General features: G+C 47.1%; 1 protein-coding gene across 1 annotated transcript in view; it reads left to right on the plus strand.

The window, feature by feature from the left end:
• The window catches only part of Ttll11 (tubulin tyrosine ligase like 11), a 227083-nt gene that overhangs the window by 72579 nt on the left and 127269 nt on the right, over window positions 1–27235 (plus strand). The window contains exons 4-6 of the mRNA XM_028754738.1: window positions 5166–5741; window positions 17364–17459; window positions 18350–18465. Of these exons, the coding sequence (XP_028610571.1) occupies window positions 5166–5741; window positions 17364–17459; window positions 18350–18465 (788 nt within the window). The remainder of the gene's footprint in view (window positions 1–5165; window positions 5742–17363; window positions 17460–18349; window positions 18466–27235) is intronic.

The following is a 27235-nucleotide window of genomic DNA, read 5'->3' on the forward strand; positions in this document are numbered from 1 at the left end:
GTCTGTGTGATCTCATGAGTGGGAGTCTGTGTGATCTCATGAGTGGGAAGGACTCTTATGTGATCTCTTGAGTGGGACTGTTATGTCTACTGACATTAGTGATCACTCTCTTGCTGTTCTCCACTGTTGGCAATCTCCTAAATGTCTCCTGCTCTCTCCTGCTTTGTCATCTACTCAACTTCCTCTTTGCAGCCACCCCAGTCCACCTCCCACTTTGCCTCTCAGCTGCCCTATGCTGCCTTCCTTGTTTGGCTTGGATCACCTACATGACAACTGCTTTAGTCTCATCTGACCTCAGAAATTGTTGTGTACATCAAGAGTTGGAATTTCCCTTGAGTACCAGCCTCAGACCCCGCAGCTGTCAGGACTGGTTCCTTGTGTCCTGCCCAATACACACTTTGTCACATTTATTTTGTCTATCAAAGTCTTGTTTGTCCTGAAGATCCAGTGCCCATGACACCGATGGCCTGGATTGTTAGGATGAAATGTAGGTCCTCCAGTGTGGCAAAACATGGCTCTAACTAGCTTTGACATCCCTGGTGTCATCGTAATTCAGAACTTGTCCCCATGACTGCCCCTCAATGCTAATAACGCTCTGTAGCTTTCTAGTCTACCTGCTGAATTTCCTCCCTCCAAGTGCTCTGACTTGCTTCTCCCATAGGCCTTGCCTGACTGCTGCAAACATGTCATAAATCTCCCATGCAAACCCCTGCTCTCATATTATCCCTGTGTGCTGGCCGTAAAGTACAGCGTGACCTCTCCAGGGTGGCTCCAAGTGTTTGTGACACAGCCTTCAATAGAGGCGATGTCAAGAGAAAGCCCTGCTCAGCACCTGTTAGCTGGCTGAGGCCCGGGACCTTCTAGTAAACCCTTGATTCTACAGGTGAACATGGCAGACCACAGAAGACAGTCCACTGACTTTCCATGGTCACATGACAGCCAGAACTGTCCTAGCAACACCGGAGCCAAAATTCAGATTTTTCTGTTTTTCACTCTTTTCAACTCACCAAATGCTAATTGGTGTAAATACACGTAACAAAAGTTTACCAGCTCTGTCACTTTTTCTTTTGTGTGTGCATGTGTGGCAGGAAGGGAACGTGTATGTTTTCATATAGGTGTATGCACACACATGTATGCAGGTAGACATGGAGCCCAGAGACTGCTGTCAAGAATCTCTGAGCTAGTCTTTATTGTTAGCTTTTCAGACTATCTGGAGAGCATCACTTCCACTAAGCTGGCCAATCAAAGAGCTTCTGGGATTTTCCTGTCGCAGCTTCCCACCCCACCCCACCCCAATTCTGGCATTACAGGCACATGCCAAATACCCAGCTTTTTATCTGGTTCCTGGGGCTAGAACCCAGGTCCACATGCTTGTGTGGCTACTAACCACCCCACCCTCACCCCAACTCCAACTCCTTCTGCTTTTGTATTCTCACCACTTCAAATTCTTAAGAATTTGACTTCTAGGGGACCTTGCACGGTGGAATCTTTAAGTCCTTGCGTTTTTGTGTTTGGCTTGTTTCTCCGTACAGAGTGCTAAAGGTTTTGGCTTTGTTATCATTCCCTTCCATTTTAAGGCTAATAATATCCCTCTTAAGTAATGTTGGAAAGCCAGGCTTTCTCAGATGCCTTTCCAGAAGACCACTAGGGGGTGGTAAAGATGCAGAAAATTTTCTATAAGCTTCCTGAGTGCCAGGCTAGCCAGCCGGCATCCTCTATGTATCTCTTTCAGCCATTCAAGTATACAGTTACAAGATAATGGATTCCACATCCGACAGCAGAGTTGGATAAACCAGAGATAGCATCAGCTGTAGTTTAAGAGCCGTCTTCCTCACATTCCGGCCAACACTAAGGCACAGAACTTCATTTCAGACAGTGGCTTCAGATGCTATTTTGGCTTAATTAATTCGCTTTAGTACGGTGGCTCTCAGTGCACACAACAGAATCACATATTCAGGCTTCAGCCAAAATCAAGTCAGAATTTCGGTGGGAGGTGGGGGTGAGGTTGGGCTCAGAGATAGATACTATATTTAACATCAGTCATTGAACAGAAAGGTGTCTATTAAGCAAAACCAGAAAGGTTCAGAGGATATGAATTCTGATTTTTTTTCCTGAAGAAGTGGCTGAGGGGACTGAAAATATAGGAACCTCATTTCCTAGACCTAGCACTTGTGTGTGCATGTGTGTGGAGGCCAGAGGTCAGAGGTCAGAGGTCAAAGCCAGCTGTTCTTCTCAATTGCTCTTTACTCTTTTTGTTTTTGTGTCTTTTTTTTTTTTCAGAGCTGAGGACTGAACCCAGGGCCTTGCACTTGCTAGGAAAGCATTCTACCACTGAGCTAAATCCCCAACCCCACCCTTTTTGTTTTTAAGAGAAGGTCTTTCATTGTGTCTGGAGCTCAACGGGCAGCCAGCCTCTTGTCTCTTCTCCCTAGTTATGGAATCACAAGGTTACACCACCACAGCTAGCTTTGTTGTGTGGGTGCTAGGGATCAAACTCAGGTCCTGCTTGCACGGCAGCTACTGAGTGAGGCTGTGGCACTTCTGAACACACCAGGAACCCAGACAGAAGATTTGAAGCTGAAGTATCCCAGACAGCTCAGGATTCAAAGATGCAGTTCCAAGACAACCATGTTCAGGGTAAGGTCAGAGCCCAGATATCAGTAATGGCTGAGATATTAAGAGAGTCTTTGCTATAGGAATCAGTAAAACAGGTCTTTGATTTTATCTTATCAAAAGTAAAAATGGCACATCGAACCTGAGGTGGGACCAGAGACCTGGGTTCTCACTCTAACTGCCTCACTAGCCAGTTACAGGACCCTGGGCAGGCCCCGCCCCTTCCCTCAGCCTCAGCCTCCCCTCTGCTCTGTGAGCAGATGGGATGATGCTGGTCTCCAAGGATCTTTTTGGTTCAGAAAATTCAAGGATTCTATTAGAATTAATAATCTTGATTTGTAATGATGACTCTGGCACATAGAGGACGAACTATTTAACAGTCTAATGAATGACAGAGACTATTGACCATGTAGTTTAATTTATTTAAGGCACATACCCTGAATTCAAAGGAGAAAATATCACTCCTGATAATATATTGAACTGTTAGTATCATCGGCCTAGCAAAAGCTTTCTGGAGGGAAAAATTGCCCATCAGTGCAAACTTGACATTTTTCACTTGCTGATCCATGGCTGTCATTCGTCCATAGCAGTCATGTTTGCTGTAAAGGCCATGCGTGTGGATGCCTCGGGTGAATATTAAATAACGACATAGCATCAAGGTCACTGTTTCAGGAAAGGCTCTGCAGAGGGAGGGCCCGGGAGGGAGCCCGCATTGATCTCTTGTGAAGTTCCGTTCTGGAATCCTGCTGACATCGAGGAAACAATTGATGGGAGTCATTATCAAGGCTGTAAGTGTCCCTCCATTGTTAAGGATCTTTTACAAGACCAAGGAATCGGCAAAAGCTTCAGCTAGAAATATAGGCCAGTCAAAGAGATAAGTACGTTCTAGGGTACAGACAGCCTGGGTCAGGCTTACACAGCAAGGGCAAAGGCTGGCGAGAGGCCGGCACCGGACCATCACTGTGCCTGCGTGTCGGGCACTGCTCTCAGCGATGGCTCAGAACAGAGCTTCCATGCCAGGAGCTACAGAGAGCAAGGTGTTTGTCTTCATGTGTCCCCACTGAAAACCTCTTCTCTGAACATTTTAGTCTGTCTTCTTCCATAGCTTCCCAAAGCACCCCAACAAAGATGTCTGCATGGTTCAGGCCTTCTGAATTTGTAAAGAATAGAAATGTATGTCTTTCAGTTCCAGAAGCTAAGAAGTCCAATGTCAAGATGCTGGTAGCTGATGAGGGGCCTTCTTACTACATCACAAGATGGCAGAGAGCACCATAGAACAAGAAACATCCAATGTGCTAGCCAGCACTTAGGAGGGCTGGTCTCTTCCTTTCTTGTGAAGCCGCCAGTGCTGTCATGGGGGGCTCTACCTTTACGACTTCTCCAACTTACCTGCCAAGTTTCTACCTTAAGATACCATCAATATATGCACATAGAGGTTAAGTTTCCAACATGTGAGCTTCAGGGGGAACACCTTGAAGCCATAGCCTGGACGAATCAGGTACCCATAAATTATACACAACCACAGGTCCAGATCTGGGCTGGCCAAGTGCCTAGATGGTCTTGGGCATGTCCTGCTGACCCAGATCTGGGAGGAGGGCAGCTGCTGTAGCTGATAGAACCTAGTTCCTGAAAGGTCCAGACAGATTGAGGGGAGGAATTGGCCAAGTCTGTGAGATATACATAATAAAGCCAATCCCCTGTTTGTCATGTGCTAGCTCAGGGTTACTGTGCCTGGTCCTTTGTACATCTCAGTTGGTCACATCTTTATATTGTCCCATTGAGGGTTGAAAATAATATGGAGGAGGGCACAGGGCTCCAGGGTCATCAATCCAGTATTCAGTCCCACCTCTACTGCCTCCCCCAGCTAAACCTGCAAGTTTATTTTCTCGTTGAATCCTTATCCTGCTCAGGTGTTTGGATGTTTGCCTAGCATGCACAGAGCTCAGCACAACATAAGCCACGTGTGATACTTGCTTGTCTGTAACCCCAGCACTTGGAAGGTGAAGATGGTTGGGTAAGGAGTCCAAGGTCATCCTTAGCTATAGAGCAAGTTCAAGGCTGGACAAAATGCCCTGTCTCAAAACAAACAAGACCCAGAAAGGGAAAAAAATCTTAATTCTATTTGACAGATACTGAAGGTAGAGAGAAATAATTTGATCTGTAAACGATACCACCAGAGCTTGAACCCAGGCAGGCTGACTCTTCTCGTATGTAACAATGGGTGTATCCCTTCATAACTATGTTTTCTGGGATAGTTTGAAGAGGTAACTAGTGTAAAGCACCCAGTACAATACCTGTCACATCACAGGTATTCACAAATTGTATTAAGCTGCTGTCATTGTTATTGTTACATGATTTGTTAAGAATACAATCAAGAACTGGTGAAGTGACTTGAACTCAGGTCTTGTGACTATCTTTCTAATCCACATTCTACCTCACTCTTGAGTACAAGACTGAGGACAAGTCTCATGTTACTGTATCCCCAAGCAGTGTCATCTCTGTGGAAGGGGGATCTCTGACATAGCCCTAATGGTCTTTTCCCTCCCTTCCAGGTCCAAACTGTGAAAGATGGTGATCCCTCCTGGAGGCCCACTTTTATTGTGAAACCGGATAGTGGTTGTCAGGGTGATGGAATCTACCTCATTAAGGATCCTTGTGATGGCCGCCTGACTGGGACCCTCCATAACAGGCCGGCAGTGGTCCAGGAGTACATCCGCAAGCCTCTCCTTATCGACAAACTCAAGTTCGATATCCGTCTGTATGTCTTGCTGAAGTCCTTGGACCCCTTAGAGATTTATATAGCCAAAGATGGACTCTCTAGGTTTTGTACAGAGCCATATCAAGAACCCAACCCTCAGAATCTGCACCATGTCTTTATGCACTTGACCAACTACTCCCTGAACATTCACAGTGGCAAGTTCGTCCACTCAGACAGCGCCAGCACAGGCAGCAAGAGGACTTTCTCTAGCATTCTTTGTAGACTGTCTTCCAAAGGTGTGGACATCAAGAAGGTCTGGTCTGATATCATCTCCTTAGTTATTAAGACTGTCATCGCCCTGACCCCAGAGCTCAAAGTTTTCTACCAGTCAGACATCCCAACAGGGAGGCCGGGGCCCACCTGCTTCCAGGTAACCATGCCAGCCACCACCCTGAGTTTTAGCCTTGACTGGGCTGAGGAAAAGCTCCTCGGCAATGGGATGAAGGATGGGTAGGATTGCATTGTCAGAGGTGGAGATACACAGGTGGTGGCCACTCTGGGCTTTTGCATTAAACCCCCAGCCCAACTTTCAACTTTCTGTTTCCTAGGTGACTTGGGACAGGCTACTATTCTTCATTTAACTATAAATCTGTAAGATTCTTGTGAGAGCACATATGTCATGCATACATTCTTCATTCATTGAACAGTTGCTACTGCCTACTTAGGAGGGGGTCAGGCATTATTATAGAATCCTGCCACCCAATGCCAAGAATCCATAGTGGGAGAAAGCCATTAACATTAAGAAGCCATTGACACAGAGAGTTACATGTAGTAAAGTCAAGTAGGAAATGGACCAGGTACTATGGGGCTGTGGACCCATCCACCATTCCTGACTCAGTCCAGGAAGTCTTCACGAAAGACATGGCAGTCCCACTGAAAGCTGAGGTGAGAGATGGAGCAGGAAAGGATGACTCGGGATCACCACTGAATGTTCTAGGTTGAAGACATACTGCTTTGGAGGTAAGAGGGAAGCCTGGTGTGTTTGAGACACCCAAAGAAGTTCAGTGTAGTTGGGGATGCGTTTTGAGTCCCAGAGGAGGAATATAAGAAAAGATGAGGTGGGGGTGAGCAGGTTAAGCCCAAGTTGTGGAGAGTCTCAGGGGCAGTGGCGACATCACCAGAGGATTATAAAGGGACAGATCATACTCAAAAGTACACAGTTCCATGATCAGTGAGTTATGTATTGAGCCAAGGCTGGCTGCAAGGAGATTGCTAATATATGTTTTTGTACAAGCAAGAGCAGATGCTGGCTCGGAATAGGAAGGTCTTGATGGACACGAAGAGAGAAGGTAGTGCTGAGTCCCATCTAAGGATGGTGGATGGCTGGACTCGGTGACTGCTGGGTCTGGGGAAAGAGAAGAGATGATAGCTGAGAGGAGAGGAATTCCTGGGATGGAGACACATGTCCTGGGCTCTTGGAAAGATGGATAGAGGCTACTTGTAGAGGATCAGATCGGGCTATCAGGGAAGGGCCAGGATCTGGAGGCAATGCCTGCATGGCAGTCAAAAGGAGAGGTTAGTATACAAGTTGATATTTGGGTTGGCATTTGGGAAAGACAAGAGTGGGTTGGAGAAAGGGCTGGGAACTCATCCATTGCAGTGACTGAAGGGATGTGGCAGTATGGAGAAGAAACCCGTTGACAGCCCCCACTTAACAGAAAGATGGGAAGAGGCAGGGAACCAACAAAGAAGACTGAGAAGATTGGTCAAGGGGGAATGTGATGAATGCCAAGGAAAAGATGCTCAGAAAATACTTGGGCATGGACCTGTAGCTTCCTTCAAACATTGCCAGGATGCCAGGCGCGACCGTTCCTGGAACTGTCCATTATGTTCACTGACACTTGTCCTGGATACTCTAGCAAAAATTGTCTTGGGCAGCCAGCCAGTTTGTGAGAGGGAAGGAAATGAGTATGGTGTTAAACATCTTTTAAAACATAGCTCTCAGGGGTGAGACAGGGGCATGGAGCCCAGGCACTTACTGAGCATACCCTTCCTGTCACCAGCTCTGTCAGCCCAGGCAAGAGAAAAGAAGATGAACCTCTGGGATTCTCTCTCCCCAATCTTTGATATTATTGCATAGCAGGATGGGGGTGGGATGGAGGGGGTGGTGTGTGTGTGTGTGTGTGTGTGTGTGTGTGTGTGTATGTGATGTGTAAGAAATAAAACAACACAACACAGAACATATTTGTAATGATCACACCTGACCCACTCCACACCTGCCCAGCTCCAGTGTGTGTTCTTCCCTATCCTGTTCCCCAGCCCGTCCTCTATATAACCACTATTCTGAATGTTATGTTGACCATTTCCTTGATTTTTCACAACTACACGTGGTCATGCATGTATGTCCCCTGAGACAGGACACTGCCTTATCTGACTCGCTTCCAAGCTTCATAACAGCCCCAGTGTGAATCCCACCTCCTGAAGCATCTGCTTCTTCACAGACAATGGCTCAAAGGTCTGTCCCATTGCTGGGGCTGGTGGCTTTGCTTCCACTGGGGCACACTACATAAGTACGCAGTTTATCACTTTTTCTGTCAAGGAAGATCTGGGTGTTTCCTGGCTGAGCTGGAAGGGAAGTAAGGGTAGTAAGGGATGAGAGTGAAGAGAGGGATCAGAGCACTGTCTCCCACAGATGAATACCTACTGACCAGTCCACAAGCGCACTGGCTTTAGTTCCAAATCCAGAGACTCGGGACTAGGCCGCCATCAGGTGAAAGCCCCTGGATGGAGATCAAGACAATGGGAAAAATAGTAATTGTCCTGTAGAGTCCCATCCATGGTCCTGTGCCACCCTCTGAGCCTTCAGTTCTTAAGCGGGTGTGTGCAATAGCTATGAGGAGATGTTTAGAAAGGTCTGCCGAGGAAGACTTCAAGGTAGTGCCAGAACAAAGAAGTCCTGACCCAGGCCACCACAAAGTGAGGACAGAGGAGACACTTGTGATGTGATCGCACCCTGGGTTCATCCCTGAGGACAAGTGTGGTCATGCCTGTTTGGCAGTGACAGCTATTCTAGGAGCATCACATGGGGCCAGGCAAGCATGGCCAGACCACAGAGGCCCAGCAAGGAGGACTGGGGTGGTCATTATGTGCCTGTCCTGCAGTAGACAGGCAACAACAGCCATCAGGGTTGGGGCAGGGCCAACTGTAGGGGACTGAAGGTCCAGATTAGGAGCCACTGCTTTGGTCAGGGTCACATCTAGCAGATGGGCCCAGAGCCTCATGAACATTTGCCACTGCTTGACCACACACACTAAATGCTTCCAGGTTGAGGAGACAGGCTGGGAATGAAGCTGTTTCTGGCTTGGTGAGTACTGGAATCTTTCTCACTACCCAGGGCCTCTTAGGTTCCCCCTGCACACTCACACCTGTGTGTGTGCGCTGGGAAGTGATGTACATGAAGAAGCTTTAAGAAGGTGTCAGGTGGTATCTGCTTAGCATTTGTTGTTCTGAGTGTCTCAGACACACGGTGAGAGAGACGATTTGGTACCCTACTTACAGCCACGCCCACTCCTGCTTGCTCCGTCTGAATCTCCTTTCAGGATGCTGTTAGCTGAGCTCTAGACACTTGGGCAGACCTTGCACAGGTTTCCATGGTATGGTTCTGATGTCCATTTGCCATGTGACCTGTCCTAAGTCACTTAACTCTTCAGAAGCTCAGTCTCCTCCCCTGCCTCACAGGGTCGGCGTCCAACTCTCAAGAGACAAGAATTCCGTAAGAAACACTTTGCAAATCGTTGAGATTCTGCACAAATGCAGAAGTTATTTCTTTGCTGGGTAGGTCTTTCTTACTTGTAGCAAGGCCTGACCAGATGGCAGCATTACAGAACATAGCCCCCCTAGCCAACCAAATTACACTCATCTGGGGCATGTGACTGTGACCCTGTTCCAGCCATGACCACAGTAATGACTTGGAAAACATGGTGGCCAAGCAACAGCTGGCACGGCTCTGTTGTGGTCAGATTTCCTGTAATCTTCTGCTGAGGAACACAGCTGCCCTGTCATTCCAGCCTCTCCCTTGTCATTGCCCAGGCAGCCCCAGCCACAGAGCCTCACATCTGCTGTCTTGAGGACAGCAGTGTGACCCTGGTTTAAATATCAAGGTCAGCCTGGGTGTAGACGATCATGTGGCAGAAACACACACAGAGGGAACATACTCTGTGGCTTGGACTGTATATTTTTCTTGTTCCCCATGTCTAATTCTGTTCTCAGCCATGACCCTCCTGTTGGATGTCTAGAGATATAGCTTTCCTGAGGCCTAGCATAATCCTCCTCTTCCTCTATCCTCTGCCCTCTTTCTTACCCCAAATCCCAGACAGAAGGCAGAAGCTGAGAATCAGTGCATGTGTAGCGGGAGTGTCAAAGGCTGGGGTTTCCTTCTCAGATGGACGGGTTTGAGCTTCTCCAAACTCCTGCTTACAGCAACTGTAGCTGGTGAGCTCCATAAGTCAGCCTTTCCTAGTCTGGATTTCCGTAGCTACAAGTAGCGAGCTTGTTTGTAGCCACATCCCGGAGTTGTTGCATGCTCCAGTAAGAGGGAGCTATGTGGACGAGTCCCCAATACACAGCAGTCACTTAATAAGTGTGAGGATGGGTGTTTATTACTATGACAACAGTTCTCACACCTACCCATGAGAAAGGACCTTGAAGTTAAGGTAAATCAGTAACTATTCTCATTTTGATGTTAACTAGGACATTGGTGATACAAGTTTGGAAACCAAGCCCTCAGCCTGGCATTTGTCACACCCCAACCGGGCTCCCTAGCTCCCCTGTGCCTCAACCTTGGTTCTCCCACACCAGATCTGCTTCCTCTCCCTAGGTCGTCACCAGTGCTTCCCTGGTCAGGCCGTTGGTTTTCCTCTGTCTCTGCCAGGCTGATCTGCTTGTTCCTATTCACCTGTTTCAAGTATTCAGTACTTTCCCGAGTACAGCTCAAGACCTTCTTTCTCTGAAAGCCTTCCTTGGCCACTCTGACAGCTACGTTATTCTCTTCCTTTGCAATCTAGCACATTCCCTGGGTACCCACTGAGATGAAGCCTGAGATAGGTGTGGGGCATGTGGCTAAGAAAAGGCGAAGCCAGGGCCTCTAGGGAGTGCTCCATTTAGTGTGAAAGACTCACAGAGATAATTTCTGCTCCTTATACATCATGATTCCAAGGGCTCACACAAGATGAGGAGGGAAAGTTAACTGACCGACCAAAGGCTCCTGGAGGAGGGGATGCCCAAGTGAGTTCAAGGCTCGAAGAAGAGGGTCTTCCCAACAGACACTGAGGGTCCCACATTCTGTTTCCCTGCTACTTTACTGGTTGCTCTTCCCTGGCCTCTTCCTCTGGACCTGTCATTATTGGAGATATATTGGAGATCCCTGGAGATCGATTCTTGGAAATTTGTCTTTGTACATCTACCATCACTTCCTAAATGATCTCATCCTGCCCCGTGGCTTTAGGGATCAGCTAAATGATGTTGAGTCCTAAATTCATATTGCTAATCTTGACCCCTGCTGGAGCTCCAGGCTGATATATACCATTGCTCACTTGCTCCTGGGATAGCTAGTGGGCACCAAACACTTACCAGAGTCAATAGCAAACCCACGACTTCCCTCCTAGAGCCTGCCATCCACTGCCCTTCCTGTTTCAGTAAGCAAGCAGCACTCAGACAGACCAGAAGCTGGAATCATCCTTAGCTCTTCCATCCCTTCTTGCCACATGCAACCCACAAACAACCCAGCAGTAGCCAACAAGACGCTCTAGACATACAGGTCAGATGACGTTACCTTCCCTTGCTCAAATCCTGCAATGGTGTCTTCATTGCACCTACAACCCTGGCTGCTATGTGGTGTATAAGATGCTGTCTAATCCATCCTCTCTGTTCTATTAGAACTCAGCTCCTGTCATGTTCCTTTTGGCCATCTACTTTGTCATTCAAAAGTGGCCTCTGTTCTCAGTGCTCTTTTTTGTCATGTTCTTGCCAGCCCTTCAAACAGGACTCACTCTCTTACTTTAGTCACTGTTGACATGCCACCTCCTGAAATCTGCAGTTCTGGTCATGATGAAGCCACACAGACTCATTCTCAACAGCTAGGCTGCCAGGAACACGTGAAAATGGGTACATGAGTCAGTGAGCTTTGGAGGGTGGAGGTAGCCTTCCGCTGTGAGTCCAAGTAAAGGGTGGCATCAAAGCAAATCCTACTGATGCTCCAGTTTTCTGTTGGAGGCCATGTCTGGCGAATGAGACAAGGATGCCACACAGACCTGGTGACCTCAAGGATGGGGAGGAGTTCGAGCCTTGAACAGAATTCAGAGGCCTTGCTGGTTACTGGGGGTGTTCAATGAAGATGTCAAAGATGCTCTGCCTCCATGAGTTGGCAAATGGGTTCTTCCTTGGTTGACACAGCCCATCTGACCATAAACAATGAGATTTTAAAGTGTCAGAATAACCTATGAAGACTGATTGCAGCACAAAGCCCCAGAGTCTTAAGATGGATTCTAGATATGTCAATGGTGCCACCATGGTGCCCAGCATCCAACTGAAGAAATCACTAATGGTTCCCACAGAAAGGAGACCTGGAGACAAGTGTTCACTAGATCTGAAGTCTTAATATTGAAGGAATCAGCAGGAAAAGAATAACAAAAAAAAATTATAGTGATGTACAAGAGCTCAAGGAAAATACTATCTTAATGAAGAGAGAGCTAGAAGTCCTTAAACAGAGCAAGTGAAACTCCTCAAGAGACTAAAATCCAAGCCGAGCATGCTGGTTCACATCTGTAATCTTAGCATCAGGGAGGCTGAGGCTGAGGCCGAGGGGTAGAGGCCAGCCCGGGGTTTTGTCTGTATAGTGAAACCCCATCTTAAAGAAAAATAAAGAAGCAGCAAGACAACAACCATAGTGGAATCAAGATTTCGGAACATACCAGGAGGCCTAACACACATTCATCTGGGTCCCAGGACAGCAGAGAAAAGGAAAGCACAGAAAACATAAAAAAACTGGTAACAGAAACTTTCAAAATTTGGTTAAACATAACAGAAGTTCACAATCCAAGAAGCTAAAACAAAACAAAACAAATAGCAAACAAACTACAAACAAAACAAAACAAAAACCACCAACAAACTCCAAACAGGACACACGTCACCCCCCCAACTCATCTCCCCCATCCCCACCCCCCACACCACCACCATAAAACTTACAATCAAACTGTAAATAACCAGTAATAAGAACATCTTTAAAGCAGCCATGGAAAAAAGGAAGAATGGCATGTACACACACACACACACACACACACACACACACACACACACCCTGTGAGGGGCTGTGTGAGTCAAAAGACAGTGGCAGACAAACGATTCTTCCTCCTTAGGCCTTCCCTGGCCTCTACTCCCTGTGCCAGGGTCCATGTTCTTACCTTGCTCACAGCCCTCTCCTCAAACATGGCCCTGGAGATGTCAGAGCTTTATTTTGAGTTTCTTTGTTCCTAGTGACAAAGACATAGTCCCATCCAGGAAGAAGAGAAGAGTAGGGGTCGGAGAGACACAGCAAATTAAACCAAACTAGAGCTGTGTGATGAGAACCCATGGCGAGCAGGAGGTAGGGAGGAGGTATGGGTGCTGTGTGAGACAGTCCAACCAACCCTCGGCTGAGGGCACACCACAGGACTTGAGCCTCTATGGGCAGAGATGAGGCAAAGGAGTGGTCATATTCTATTTGCATTCTAGAAGTTACCCTGCCACCTCACACCAGAGATGAGTTTGAAATCAGGGAAAGATGAGAGCCGAGAGAAGTGTTCCAGAGTGAAACTGGGCCAGATCTAGAAAGCTCGTGCAGGAGCTGGTGAGCAGGCTGCTGTAAGGGGTGAAGGGAGAAGTGTTGATTTGATTGACTGTTGGGTAAGGAATCCGAGAAGCAGAGTAGACTTTAGAAGAAAAGAATGCTGTGTTCGTTATCTACCACTGAGGACAAATGAGCGGCTCAAAACAACCTGCTTTAGTTATCTCAGCATTCCCGGTGATCAAGAAGCGAGGGGGAGGGGCTGGAGAGCTGCCTCAGCAGTTAAGAGCGTTTGTTGCTCTTGCAGAGGACCTGAGTTTGATTCCTAGCGGCTACATGCTGGCTCACAAGTCCTTTCACTCCTGACCTCAGCAGGCACCAGGCACACACGGTGCACAAATGTACAAGCAAGCAAAATGGTAATGCACAGAAAATAATAAAATAAATCTAAAACCCGACATAATGAACTTCTAAAGATCTAGGGTGTAATCCTAACACTCAGGGGACAGGGAGAGCTCTGTGAGTTAGGGACTAGTCTGCTCTGCATAGGGAATTCCAGGTTAGTCAGGGTTACACAGTGAGACCCCTCCCCCTTCTCAAAAAAAATCTAGGAGTAACTGATGTGTTTTTGGTTCCAGTCTCCAGGCCTGCCAGGGCTTCAGTCCTCTCAGGACCTCCCTAAGGAAGGTCCTCCTCCAAGTTCACTCACAGTGTTGACAGGCCTCAGGTCGTACCTGGAAGGTGGTTGGATAAGTCAGGACAATGGTCAGTTCTATCCTTCTCCACAGGGCAGCTCACTTGTATGCCTGGTGGCTTCTTTCAGGGTGGAGAGGAACACCCCAGGCCAGAAGCCACTATCCTTTTTTAACTTAATGTTGAAAGTGGCATGCCAGTTCTACCTCTTTCTGTGAGAAACAGGTATGGAATGTAGCTTTCACTCAAGTGGGTAGAGGTGGTGGGGGGGGAGGTGTTTCACAAACTCTTGAATCCTGGGAGATGAAACTCACTGGGACATTAGAGTGCATAGGCCATGGGTAGTTATATGCATACTGTGAGGAGTCCCAGACCTGCTTGCTGAGAGTAGTTGATTTGGGTAGCCTGGAGCTCACTCAGAAGAGAAGGTTCTCTCTGTGGAATGTAGCTTGAAGCCTTTGTGTGAGTCCACAGTCAGTCGTTGAGGGCCCTCTCCCATTCAGTCTCTAGCCTCTAGAAGTTAACAGTAAAGCCCAGATGGTTTTAAATGCCAGTCACCCTTCAGGTGGGAGCCCCTCGCCACATAAGTGTTGGTTAAGTCTCCATAAGGCAGAAGATCACCAGACTGAAAAGTCACCTCTCCATCTGACAGCACTTGCTGTGACACAACCCTGGGAGAGACTTACGAGGGAGCACCTTCCCTTCCCAAGCTGCAGGTTCCTGGGGTCTCCTAAGAGAAGGGACTAGACGAGGTTAGTGATTTTTCAAACAAAACAAAACACAGAAACGTCTCTTGCTGGAAGTAACATTAAAAATAGGTCAAAGTTGATCCAATCTGGCTGACTTCCTTCTTCCAAAAGAATACCATCTTGAGAAGTTGTGAACCAAGAAAATTCCAGACATTTTTTTTCCAGTTTAGACATTCTGGGATTTTCATGGCAAGATCCAAATTGAAATTCTTCCCAGTCCTTTGAGCCTGAGATAGTTCATCAGCAAACTGGTTGAGAGGAAAATAATTCAGATGTCCTTAAACTTACAAAAACTATAATATATTGCTTGAGCTTCCTTAGACACACGTTTTATCAAGTGCTTTTCAGTGTATTCCATTGTGAGTCCTACTTGATGGTGTGTGGTTGTAGATACCATTCAGTAAATATCGCACTAATGAATGAGTGAAAGCTCTTATTCCCATTTTACAGGTAGAGACAGTGGGGCCTAGAGCCACCGAGAAGCTGCCTCCAGTCATATAGGCAGACCTGGAACATGAGTAATTCCTTATGACTCGAAGGCACACCCCTGCCATTTCCATTTCTTGCTTAAGGCTTAGTTGGAAACTGGAAAGGGGGTTAACATAGATCACCTTCTATATGGAGAGCCTGGTCCTAGGTACCACTTTTCATAGCCATTATTGGTAAAACTGTAGGGCTTCCATTTTAAACCCATTTTTCAATGGCTCAGAGAGGCTAAATACCTTCCCTAAAGTCTTTTAAAGAGCTAGGGAGGGAAACTGGGCTGAGACTGGAGCCCAGGGATCTTTGATTCCAAAGCATATAGGATTCAATACATTCAAAACCATGCATCTGTGTTCAGATCCTCGAGTGGTTGACGTCAGTGGGTGCCAAGCAACTTGGAGGAGGTTTCACTGCCCCCTCCTCCAGCTCTCAACATTCCTCCTCATTCACCAGTCCACTGGGCCTGGGACAGAAAAGAGTCTACCAGGCTTGAAAAGTATAAATCCATACTTCTAAGATGCAGCAGAAAGCCAGGGCAGACAGTTAAGGACAACCAACACAAGCACCAGCCATTGTCCTCAGCCTCATCTGCGGCACATGGCTCGGGCCAGGTCCAAGTTACACTGACGACGTCTCCAGATCTCTTAAAGGCCTCATCACTCATACCCGCTTGCCATTTATTATTAAGCAGGTCTCTAATACATGCAGCGTGTCTCCTGATTTCCATCCCTTCCTTTTCAAGACCACGGGAAGAAAAATAGTTCAAGGGTGATTTTTCCCAGCTCGTCATCCTGATTGCCCTTCACCAAGACAGAACTTCAATTTGAATCATTCCCAAAAATGGCCATTCAGACCTTGATTTCATTAATATAGATGAAGCTACAGTTTGATAATTATCATTTAACTAATGCATATTCTGTATGGATGAGCAAATGGATTCCCTTCATCTCTCACTCAGAGGGCCATAGACGAAGAAATGTTTACACCGTACCTTTTTCTTTTCTGCTTATCCTTCATATTTTTTTGAGACCCTGGGGTTGTGTCAATGTTGTTGAAAATGTTCTAATGTTCTTCCCTCTCTAGAGATGATGGGACCCCCTCCCCCATCCCAGGATTTGAGGCCATGTAGTTCAAGTCTGAACCTCATGAGGAAGGATCTCTAGGAGGCAAAGTTATGCAGGTGGAAGACTACGTAAGGGGGAGAACATGCACATGGCACTTGGTCTGATAGACTTGTTAAGGAAGGGTTCAGAGGCAAGGGCAGCTGGACAGCAGAGCTTCACCCGGGGCCAGTCAGTGCTGAGTTCAAGCACAGGTGTCCAGCAGCTGGTTCTGGAGCAAGCCTTGCCAGCCTGGCCTGGTGGGGATGTGTGGAGTTGCTGCACAGGGTCCCATGTTTGGAGCGGCTTTCCAGCCTAGTTTGATGCTCTGGTGTCACCCTCTGAAAACTGTTGATGCTTTTTGAGCAAAGAGACACTCATATAGTACTGGAGGCACATGTGATTGCTTTAGATGTAAAAGCCGATACATTCACACACTGGGTAGGCAGTACTAAGGAAACCCACAGTGCTTTCTGAGGTCCAAATTCTACTTCCGTCTGAGTGTTTTCATTGGATCTAATGAGATTCTGAATCTTTGATGCGTCATAAGTTACTAATGCTGTGTGTGTGTGTGTGTGTTTGTGTGTGTGTTTGTGTGTGATGCACATCAATAGGAGTCCTAGGAGCTGGAACACACACACACACACACACACACACACACACACATCAAGAGGTTATATCAGACTCACCCAGGGGAGAGTGGCTGCCCCATTCTACACTGATGCAGTGGGTGTGGCCTGTAGGATCAGCTACTTTGTAACCTTACAAGACACTCATACACACTACAGGTTAAGAAGGGTGGCCTTAGGGTTCCAGAAATGCAGCCAAGAAGTAACTTAACAGAGGAAACTGGGACAAAGGCCAAGAGAGAAGTCAATGGACTGCTAGTAGTCCTTAGCATAATCAGAAGCCTGTTAAAGGGGAAAGGGGTCGTCACTTTATGGCACTTGAGATGACACTGAGAGGCACTACGGGAGCACATCCCATTACCATCAAGGTTTCCATTAAAAAAAGTCTGCTATCCATTTGGTCCAACAAGTATACCCAGAGGAGCAAGGGCTGTGGAGGACAGAGATCAGGGCCAAGGCCAAGGCTGGAGCCCGAGTCTGAATTTATTTTCCCCTTAATGTCTGTAATACCGTACTCGATTCCTGAGAAGAAACTGTGGCCCCAGGGGAATAATGCTGTGTTATGTTTGTTCTGCCCAGATTCTAGGCTTTGACATTATTCTGATGAAAAACCTGAAGCCTATGCTACTTGAAGTGAATGCTAACCCCAGCATGAGAATTGAGCATGAATATGAAGTAAGTAGTTGCAGTACCCCCTGGGCCGGGAGGCTGCAGAGCACCCCTGGGCCGGGAGGTTGCAGCACACATACCCCTGCTTGCCGGGCACCCCCTTGGCTGCCCAAGACTTGCCACCCTTGAAATTTTACAGCAAAGTTTCGTTGAAGTCAAATACTTTTAGTTCTGTCAAGCTCCAAACAGAGTCTATTAATAAGAGACCTTTCCGACCCTTAGTAATTTCCCAGCATGCCATTCTTCTCATTTTTTAAGGTGGGAAACTTAGAAGCAGCTGAGCCTTTCCATCAGTTTTGACATGAACTAATTAGTTAGCCTCAGGAGATGAACTAATTGAAATTCTATGACTATGAGTTAGCCACGTCGACGTTCTTGAACCACTAAGATAAACAGTACATTTAACAGTGCCTGTGCAGCCCCTCGCAGCACATTTAAAGGGCTAGAGGAAATACCCCTAAAATTACTACTGGGCTTTGAGGGAATTATCTGGATTCTTTTAATTTTCTTTCAACCCTCTTCACATTCTCAGCTCTTACAAAAATAATCCAAGAAGCACAGTGCCAAGACTAGCATGTGGTACACACCTGTAGTTCCAGGAATCCAGGGGGCAGAATCATGAGTTCAAGACCACCCTCAGCTACATACCAAATCGGTGGCTAGCCTTGGCTAACAAAATAAAACCATACCAATGACAACAAAACCATAGTGCTATTGCTTCCCTGTGTGAATTTATAATAGGAAATTTGCATGCTAGTATGGAGGGAGGTTTAAAAATTCTCTTCTATGGATTTGTACAGTTGCATGACCATTTGAGCTAGTCTGAGGCAGTCAGGGATAAGCACCAGGACAGGGTCACAGTCGGCTCTAATTCAGAATCCTTACCTTCTTCCAAGCTCTCTCCAGGGGTGTTTGAAAATATCCCCAGCCTGGTGGATGAAGAGGTGAAGGTGGCTGTGATCAGAGACACGCTGCGCCTCATGGACCCGCTGAAGAAGAAAAAGGAGATCCAGTAAGTCCCTAGTGTATCCCTGCTTTCTGCTGGTTCCTTCATGTCTCTGCTCTGTGTCCCAAGCAGGTGGATTAAGTTCTTGAGAGCTAAATGAATAGATCATTCATTTCATAAATAGTCCTACGTGACCAGCAACTCAAAATCAGGAATGGTTGGGAATATAGCTCCATGGGAATATAGAGCATGTGCCTAGCATATGTGAGGCCCTAAGTCCAAATCCCAGCACCAACCAACCAACCAACCAACCAACCAACCAACCCACAATTGTATTGATGGGGAACAGGAGTTATGTGATACTGGGATTCAGTGGTACATTTCCCTTTGCTATCCAATCCTAATCTCCCACTTCCTCAGCGACAGGTTCTGTACTTGCCCATGACCATTTGTGGGCAGAAGTGTGACAGCATGTAGGAGAGGCCCCAGCAGCTGGACATGAAGAGAGCGGCCTCTGCCCTCCCTCATGCTGCTTTACGCATTTACGGCATGAGCTTTGAGTTTGCAGATGCCATCATCTTCTGACACCTCTAGCACAGGTCCAAATTAATTTCTCCCTGCACACCCCTGTAGCCACCCATGGGGACCCCAAGAGGGTCGATGAACGTCCCTGCTTCACTTTCCACACAAGCATCCTTGATACGAACAACATTTCACTTGGCCAGTTGGTTCTGTTTGTCCCCCCACCACACACATGTCAGGTGCCCACAAAGTGTTTTTTGTTAACTGAGTACTGTTGACTGAGTCTTGGCAGAAACTGGAAAGCAGGCGTTTCAAGTCGTTCTTCCCATATTTGTGATGTGTCAGACTGACCCAAAAGCTCCCAGACTTTCAGCCCTAGCTGCCATGGCTCCAGGGAGGGAGGAATGCTGACTTCTCCAACAAGTGGTGTTTGTTAAGTCCCTCTGCTGAGACTCCTCATCAGTGGGGCTCAAGCCCAGCTCTTGCATGAGCCACCTTACAGCTGTGCTTCTCACCCTTGACTGCACACGAGAGCCTTCCAGAGCAGCTTTCAAAAGGCCTCCGCCTCAGCAGTGATGATTCTTACGAGCAGGGCTTGGAGGTTTGTCCACACATTTGCAGGTTCCCTGGGTGCTGCCACTCGGCAGCCATGGTCGAACAAACATGCCGTGCAGGAAATTAGTCTATAAGATTGGTCATATTACTCTCAGGCAGGCTGGGTGGTAACTGTTCCCTGAGCGTAATGTCACTCCGAACGTTCACTTCTGTGGTCCGAGTAGCCAGTTCTGTCTGTGTGGACTCCATGGGCTTCTGCTTCGAGGATGAGGTCATTAGGCCACCAGATCCTCAGAGCATCTGAGGCTGGACAGTGAGCAAGTGATAGGACCACTGACTAAACACACACACTGTTACCCTCACTACTTACCCTCAGAAAACACACTGGTTAGAGCCTCAATTTAGTCAGATTAATTACCATAAAGCACACTCCTTAAAAATCTTTCCTGTAATGGTTAATGGTTATTGATCTCAGCAGCCAAGATGAGGTCCCAAGAGACTTTGTGCTCCACACGGAGAGAAGTAGGTGGCTTTCTATAGCATGGTGGTGCAGATTATTTTAGGATGACCTTGACACATTGGTATTCTGCCTTCTTCACTGGAAACAAGAAGTTCAAAATCTATTGTGTGGCCTGAGCATACTTTTAAATTTTAAATGAAAAGATTTTTTTTTTTGCATTTCCTGCATGGGCGCTATATTTACCTCATTTGCATTTCCCACTCACGCTCTGCAGCTCCTCCTGTGCCTTCCCATCGCGCCACCTCAATTGTCACTACCTCCTCGTCAGTATCGTCACTACCTCCTCGTCAGTACTCATATATATGGTTCTTCGATGGCCATGCCACCCTGAATGCGCCCTCTCTCTTCTGAGCTCAGACGCTAAACAGTCAGGGCCGGTTAGTACGTGGATGGGAGGCCTGAGCATTCTTTAACCTTTGCTACCAAGCACAGGGAAGCCCTTCCCGGTAAAGCAGCACAGTGAGACGAACTTTCTTCTTCCCCTTTCTTGTTTCTCGTTACCTACACAATCCATAAGAGCCGAAGATCTGAAATTTAATTGCCAAGGATCCCAGGACCATTGATTGGGAAGGATGAAAGAGGCATTTTATAACTTATCAAGTCATAAGCAGCAGCATCTCATTTTTAATTTAAAAAGCATTGATGTTCGTATCGATATCCAGGGACAGAATTTTCAGGGCTCTGGCTTCATTTCTAACCTAAAAACCCTTTCATCTCCCTTTTTCCTACCTGGAGCATAAGGAGAAGGGTGACTTGCTAAATGCCATTTACTGACTTTTCCCTTAATTTCACCTTTTTAGTTTATTTTTAGCCAGCATCTACAAGAGCACATTGCAACCTGCAAAGTGCATTAGTACATAAGCAATGGTTATTGTGGTAACTTTAAGGCCGAAACTATTCTCAGTTCCTATGATTCAAGGTAACGGGACAAAGCACAGGGTGGGGGACATAGAACGTGTGCACAGCTGTGGGGCCAAAAACTGTGGATACAGTTCTGAGACCACGCCATTACAGCCGTATTGAGCGATGTCACAGTAGAATTCCAGGCCGGAATATAACTGTAGTAGCAGAGTTTTCTGTTCCTTTTTGCTGGTTGTCTGTTGTTTGAGTTGGGTCTCACTGTGAAGTCTAGGCAGGCCTTGAACTCAAAATCCTCCTGTCTCTGCCTCCCTAGAGGCAGAAGTATTACAGGTGTGTGTCTCCATGCCCAGGACTAGAGCCTATGGCATGGTCCTTTTTAGTTCCTGCTCGGAGTATTTGTCATCAAGACAGCTAGGGCACAGAAGACATCATTTGTTCCACCCAATCTTAATTAAGCAGATGTCCTGAGACCCTCAACCCCAAGGCTTCCCTGGCAAGGTACAGAAGAACCATTAGAAATGTGCCAGCATCTGCCCATACACCCTGTACCCTGCACCTTCCTGCACCCCTGGGCCCACACATCCTGTACCCTGCACCCTGTACCTCCATACAACCTAGATCCTGTACCCCCTGGGGCCTTTCCTGGTGAGGCTGAGAACAGTCACAGGTGTTCTGTATGGAGAGGAGCCTGACCCCCATGACTGACTTCTGAACATAACAGCACTTTCTTTGCTGGTTCATGAGGATTTCTGCTTGTAATCCCGACCCTCAGAAGCTGATGGGATTGCCACAAATTCAAGGAAAACCTGCACTGCCTAGCAAATTCCTGCCCAGGCCTGGGCTACAGAATCAGACAGTGTTTCAAAAAAAAAAATTGCTTTCTTTTGAGGCTAAGAGACAACATTCAAGTCTTTACTCTGTGGTAAGCTACGAGTAAGGGATTCAGCAAGTTGCAAAGCTGTTTTGAGCCTCCAGGGGGCTTTTCTACATAATAGATAATGACATGTAAATAAAACAATGATGACTACATTCAAATGAAACAATTTAATGGGCACTTTTTTATTTGGTTTGGTATTGGTTTTTGAGAGGCAGTCTCCCTGTGTGGGCTATGCTAGCCTGGAACTTGCACTCAATCCTCGTGGCTCAGCTTTCTGGGGCTGGAATCGTAGGTGAAATGTCATACACGGTTGACAGAAGATTCTCAAATGTGCATTTCACTGATCAGTGAGGAAGCAAGCCTAAGCAAGGATTGGCTACTTTTCTTCTTGCAGAATTGTGAGTTTAAAACCAGTGATGTATCATAAATCTAGGGAGATCACCATGGACTACCACAGACAACAGAGAGGGCAGTTGGCGGGCTTGTTTCCAGGCAGGAAGACATCTCTGGGACTTGTGTGTTTGGGAGGTTAGGAGAAATTACCTTAAAGCAGGGAAACCACCTCTCTAGAAAACTAAGCTGACTGGAACTTTTTAGTAGCTGGAGACTATTGATTTCCATACTGGGGCTCAGTGGAGGAACCTTAAGAATGTGGAACTGAGGAGGCCAGCACTTAGAGAGTCTGGAAACCTCATCTCTGTAGAAGTAAAATCCATATACTGTAAAAGTTAAGAGCATATACCTTGAGGGCCTGGCGTGTAGCTCAGTGATACAAAGTTGCCTAGCATGCGTGAGACCTTAGATTTGATCCATAGCAACCCCTCCCCCAAAAAGCATTCAATCCAGCGATATTTAGTGACATTTGGTACATCCCCAGTGTTATAGGGATATCAGTCTATCTAGCTCCAAACGTGTTTGTCACTCTGTGAGAAACCCATCCCTGTAAGCACTCCCTCCATCCCCAGATCCCCCCTTCCTCCCTGCTGACCACCACCACCCTTGGGGGCTACCTATCTGCCACAGATTTCCTGTCCTTGGTAGGTTGCATTTTTAAAACAATTTCACAATAAGCAGTCTTTTGTAGTTAGCTTCTTTCATTTGTATAATGTCCCCGAGGTTCAGCCATGCCATAGCATGTGTTAGGGCTTTATATAGATTATTATCTATTAAATAGATGAGATCCACTGCAGGTTAGTACCTGTTTGTCAGTTGATGGGCAGTTGGGCTATGTGTGCCGCTAGGCTTAACTACTGATTTGCGTCTCCTAGATTAAAGGTCACTTGTACAGAAGGATTTTCTTTTCTGCCATAAGAAGCCACTAGAACCTCTTGTGTAATCCAGCCCTCACTTCATTGGCAGAGGCTCAGAGATCACTACTCTAGTCATCTGCCTGGTTCAAGATGCCTTCTCTCAGGCATCTAAAGAACATGGACTTGGCAGCGGTGAACTTGGCAGCCAGGGCTGGGTGAGGTCCTTAACGTCTCATCATGCTTTGAGCCCAGCCATGTCACCTCCTTCCCTGATGGCACTGAAAAATGCTGGCTCCTGGGTCATCAAGAGGTCAGTCGGGCTACACTTTCAAACTACCCAATGGTGACAGCCAGCTCCTAAGCCTCTGAGACAATTGCTCCAAGTTGTGGATAAAGTCATTCTACTCCCATGCCTACCCCTGAGTAAGCCCTCCCCACCCAGAAACTAAGCTGGAGAAGGTACATGAGTTGTCCCAAGTCACAAGACTCATTAGAGGTGAGGTAGAAATGACCAGAGTCTCCTCATTCTGAGATGGGTTTCTGCTGCACATTGAAAGCACAGCAGCAAAGAGAAAGGGAAAAAAGCAGAAAACCCTTTTTCTCAAGGTATTTTGGTCACCCAAGTCTTTGTTTTGAAAACCTGTCAGACATAGTCCCCAGCTGTTCTCAGACAAGGTCCTAGTTTGGGGAAGGCACATCTAAGCCCAGAAGGGCCATTTCACTTGCACTCCTTTCCTGAATGTCTTTCTTCTGGTAACTGGACTCTCTTCTGGGACCCCAGAATTTATAAAGTGTGCCAGGGAGGTAGGCGTGGAGGAATCTGAGGAGATTTTATGGAGCTTGTGATGCCTCCTAGTGCCTAGAAGTTGGGTTATATTCTTCTTGCCTCTGATTCAACTACAGCTGTTTGCAGAAGGCCCCTTTCCCACAGTTACTTGTCACAGTCTGCTCCCATTTTATTTACTCCTTTTCACCATAATGACTCTGCCGTGAAGAACCGAGGGAGCCTGCCTGACGCCTCAGTACGATGGAGACGTCTACTCTTCTTACCTTGACAAGCATTTCTCTGGAATCCTTTGCCATTAGAACCAACAGGTGAAACTCCAAAACAGATAGATTCTACATGGAACCCAGGACAAAGGTGAGGCATTCTGAGAGAACTGAGAAGAGGACCCTCCCAGGCACACAGTTGCATAGCTGGGACTCTGAGTGTGACCAAGGAATGTGGCTTTGTCCTGTCCTTGAGAAGAGTAGAGGAAGCACGAGAATCAGAAAGCGCATAAACTCAGACTCCTCTCACTCGCACTGGCAGTACTGAATAATAATAGGAAAGATGTATTCATTTTTTAAAGACTAATTACTTTTATTTTATAGATGTGGTTGCTTTGCCTGCGTGTCTGTGGTGCAATCAGTGCCCACAGAGGCCAGGAGAGGGTATCAGATCCCCCTGAAACTGGGGTTAGAAATGGTTGCTAGCCACATGTGAGTGCTAGGAATTGAACCTCAGTTGTCTGAAAAAGTAGTCAGCACTCTTAACTCTGGAGCCACCTCTCTAGAATTATGTGCACTAAGCATTCCATCCTAAAAAAAAAAAAAAGGGGGTGGCAACCTTCTGATGGTGATCATGCTTCTGGAAACAGACTCTTTCAGAGGAATCATCTCATTGTCCTACAGACTGGTCGGTCTGTGTAGATGCACAGCTGGTCTTTGGTTGAAATCCTGAAGCTCAGTTGATACCAAAGAATTCTTTATGCTGAACCCCGTGGGCCAGCAGACACAGATCCATGTGTCATCTAGATAAAAGAAGTCTGGGTCAAAGTAGGTGACTGTTCGCATGTTCATTTGCATTTCATTTGCATCAGGGGTGCATTAGAGAAACAAGATTCCTTTATCTTGAGTTTGTTGAGCACTTACTGTGTGTCAAGAGGAGGACTCCAGAAGCAAATTAGCTCACAGGCCAGAAGGGGAGGTAAGACCCGTCCATAAAGATCTATAAGGTAGAGTACAGTAAGTACAGTGAACGCAAGGAGAGACTGTCAAGAAGGAAGAGCCTCTGGAGGCAGCATTTCCTGGCAGGAGGAACTTTTAAAGCAGATGAAGAGGCAGCACTACAGCTGAGGTGTAAAGTGTGAGTAGGGCTTGAAACACAAAGAGAAGTGGAAGGACGTCCCTGGGGGAGGAAACAGTGGCAGGAGGCTCCACGGGGAGCTCTGAAGAGTTCAGGGAGGCTGGAGAGGCAGGTGTGTGAAGTGGATTGAAGAGAGGAGGGAGGTAGAAGGAAGGGCCTTGGAAACCCAGAGCCCAGAGGAGGGCAGCCTGGAGTGTCAAACAAAAGAATTCAGAGCTAATTTTCAGAGTGGAATGTGCGGGGGTTGGGGGGGGGAAGCTTGAAGGAGCCCAGAGATGACACGGGATCTTGTGTATGTGTGTGCACTCCTGGAGAAAAGGCCAGAGTTTTATTATCTAAGGCCAAAGTTGGAGGCTCCAACACCCAACCCTCCGAAGTTTGGGGACATTGTGGTTTGCATCTGTGGCGGCTTCCTGGTCCTCAAAGGTCTCAGGCTCGGAGGGTTGTCATTAAACAAGAAACATGTGGATGCATTTCCACGGGAAAGCAGACAGGAGGTGGCTAATGATAGGTGCATTTCTCTGTGTGAAACACACCAAGTCATTTCCATCTCAAAATGTGGAACCGCTGAGTGAGGAATAAGCCTCTCCTGTGTGTAGTCTGCTGAGGAAGCCACTTCTAAGGCTGATGGGAAAAGTGCATTTCCCGAAGAGTGTCATTCCAGAGGGACACCAGGCAGCAACTGGGTCCCTCTACCACAGGTATGCAGATGCCCCGCTCCCTATATGAGTAGAAATAGGAAACTGGATGGACATACAGCCAGTCAGTTAACATTGTGGATAAAGTGCTTGCCCTGCAAGCCCCGAGGATAGGAGTTCACACTCCAGGACCCACACAGAAAAAACAATGTGGCGTGGGATGGCCACCTCTATGGTAGAGGAGTATGGTGGAGGTCACCTGTATTCCCAGAATTTGGGAAGAGGGATCTCTGTGGGGCAGGCTGGTCTGGGTTCAGAGAAAGAGACCCTGTCTCCATGAATAAAGTGGAGACCTGTCTGTTTCTTCACTGTAAGCTAGAGCAGGGACTTGACTCCCGATTTATGTGTTCTAAGCAAATGAGCAGGTGATTCTGTGTGAGAAAGAACCTCAGCCAACCAGGAAGTTTCTTGGTTTTCAACAACGTCCCAAAGTATAACCTGGGGTGTAGGTTTTCATCAGTAGTCGGACAGGGGCTTGTCTCCCTGTGCATATAATTACATCATCTGAGGGAAGAGAGAGTCACTGAGGTCAGAGCAGAGATCCACTCACGGCTTTTGTGTGTAGATGGGGAGCAGAGTTGGTAAGCACAGGCTCTGCAGTCAGATGCTTCAGGGGTAAATCCTGGCTCTGCCATTTTTAGCCATAAAAGGGTTTGTCTCCTCACTCTGCGCTCAACTTCCTTCATCCATAAAAGGGAGTTTTTCAGTTGGATTTTTTTTTTTAATCTGCAAAGCATTGAAAAGTTCTTGCGTTGGAGGGAGGGAGAATCTTGCTTGTTCCTGGGAGAGCCCTTGCTATGGGAAATGTTCAAACTTAATAGTTTTAAATAAGTGGACCACTATGTGGTGTGTGTGTGTGTGTGTGTGTGTGTGTGGTGTTTAGGGGAAAGACTGGGAGGAGAAGAGGTGGTGCAGTGAGTAGGAAGAGCTACAGCCATGACAGGTTAATCTTTGGCTGTGGGGAGGGATTTGATTTCCGTCTAATTACCTGCTAGATTAAAAGAAATGAAAGATGAGAAGGAAGGTCTGCTTCGGCACTCCCCGGAGCCCTGGGTTATTGCACGAAATATTCTCCAGCTGCTCTCTCTCCTCTTCTTTTCATGCAATTTCCATTTCTTCCTTCATTTTCAGCACCTCTCAAGGCAGAGGCTAATGTGCGGGGCGTGGGAGCGGGCAGGATCTGAGCAGTTCAGAGCAGTAGGATCTGGCCCCACACTCAGCCACCCCTTCACCCATGCAAGTCAGGGCCGCCTGTGAGCAGAGCACTACCCCACACCCCCTCCAGCTGCAGAAGCAGCTCTCCCTGGCCAGTGGACAGCTTCCTCAATGTTGAGTGGATCCCTTTCTCCCCCAGACTGTGCTATCCCCCTGCAGCATGGCAGCTGCTAGCATGTCAGAGGATGCACAGGGAAAGCATGTCTGCAT

The sequence above is a fragment of the Grammomys surdaster genome, unplaced genomic scaffold (genome assembly GCF_004785775.1).
Source record: "Grammomys surdaster isolate TR1022 unplaced genomic scaffold, NIH_TR_1.0 126035, whole genome shotgun sequence".
NCBI classification, from domain to species: Eukaryota; Metazoa; Chordata; class Mammalia; order Rodentia; family Muridae; genus Grammomys; species Grammomys surdaster.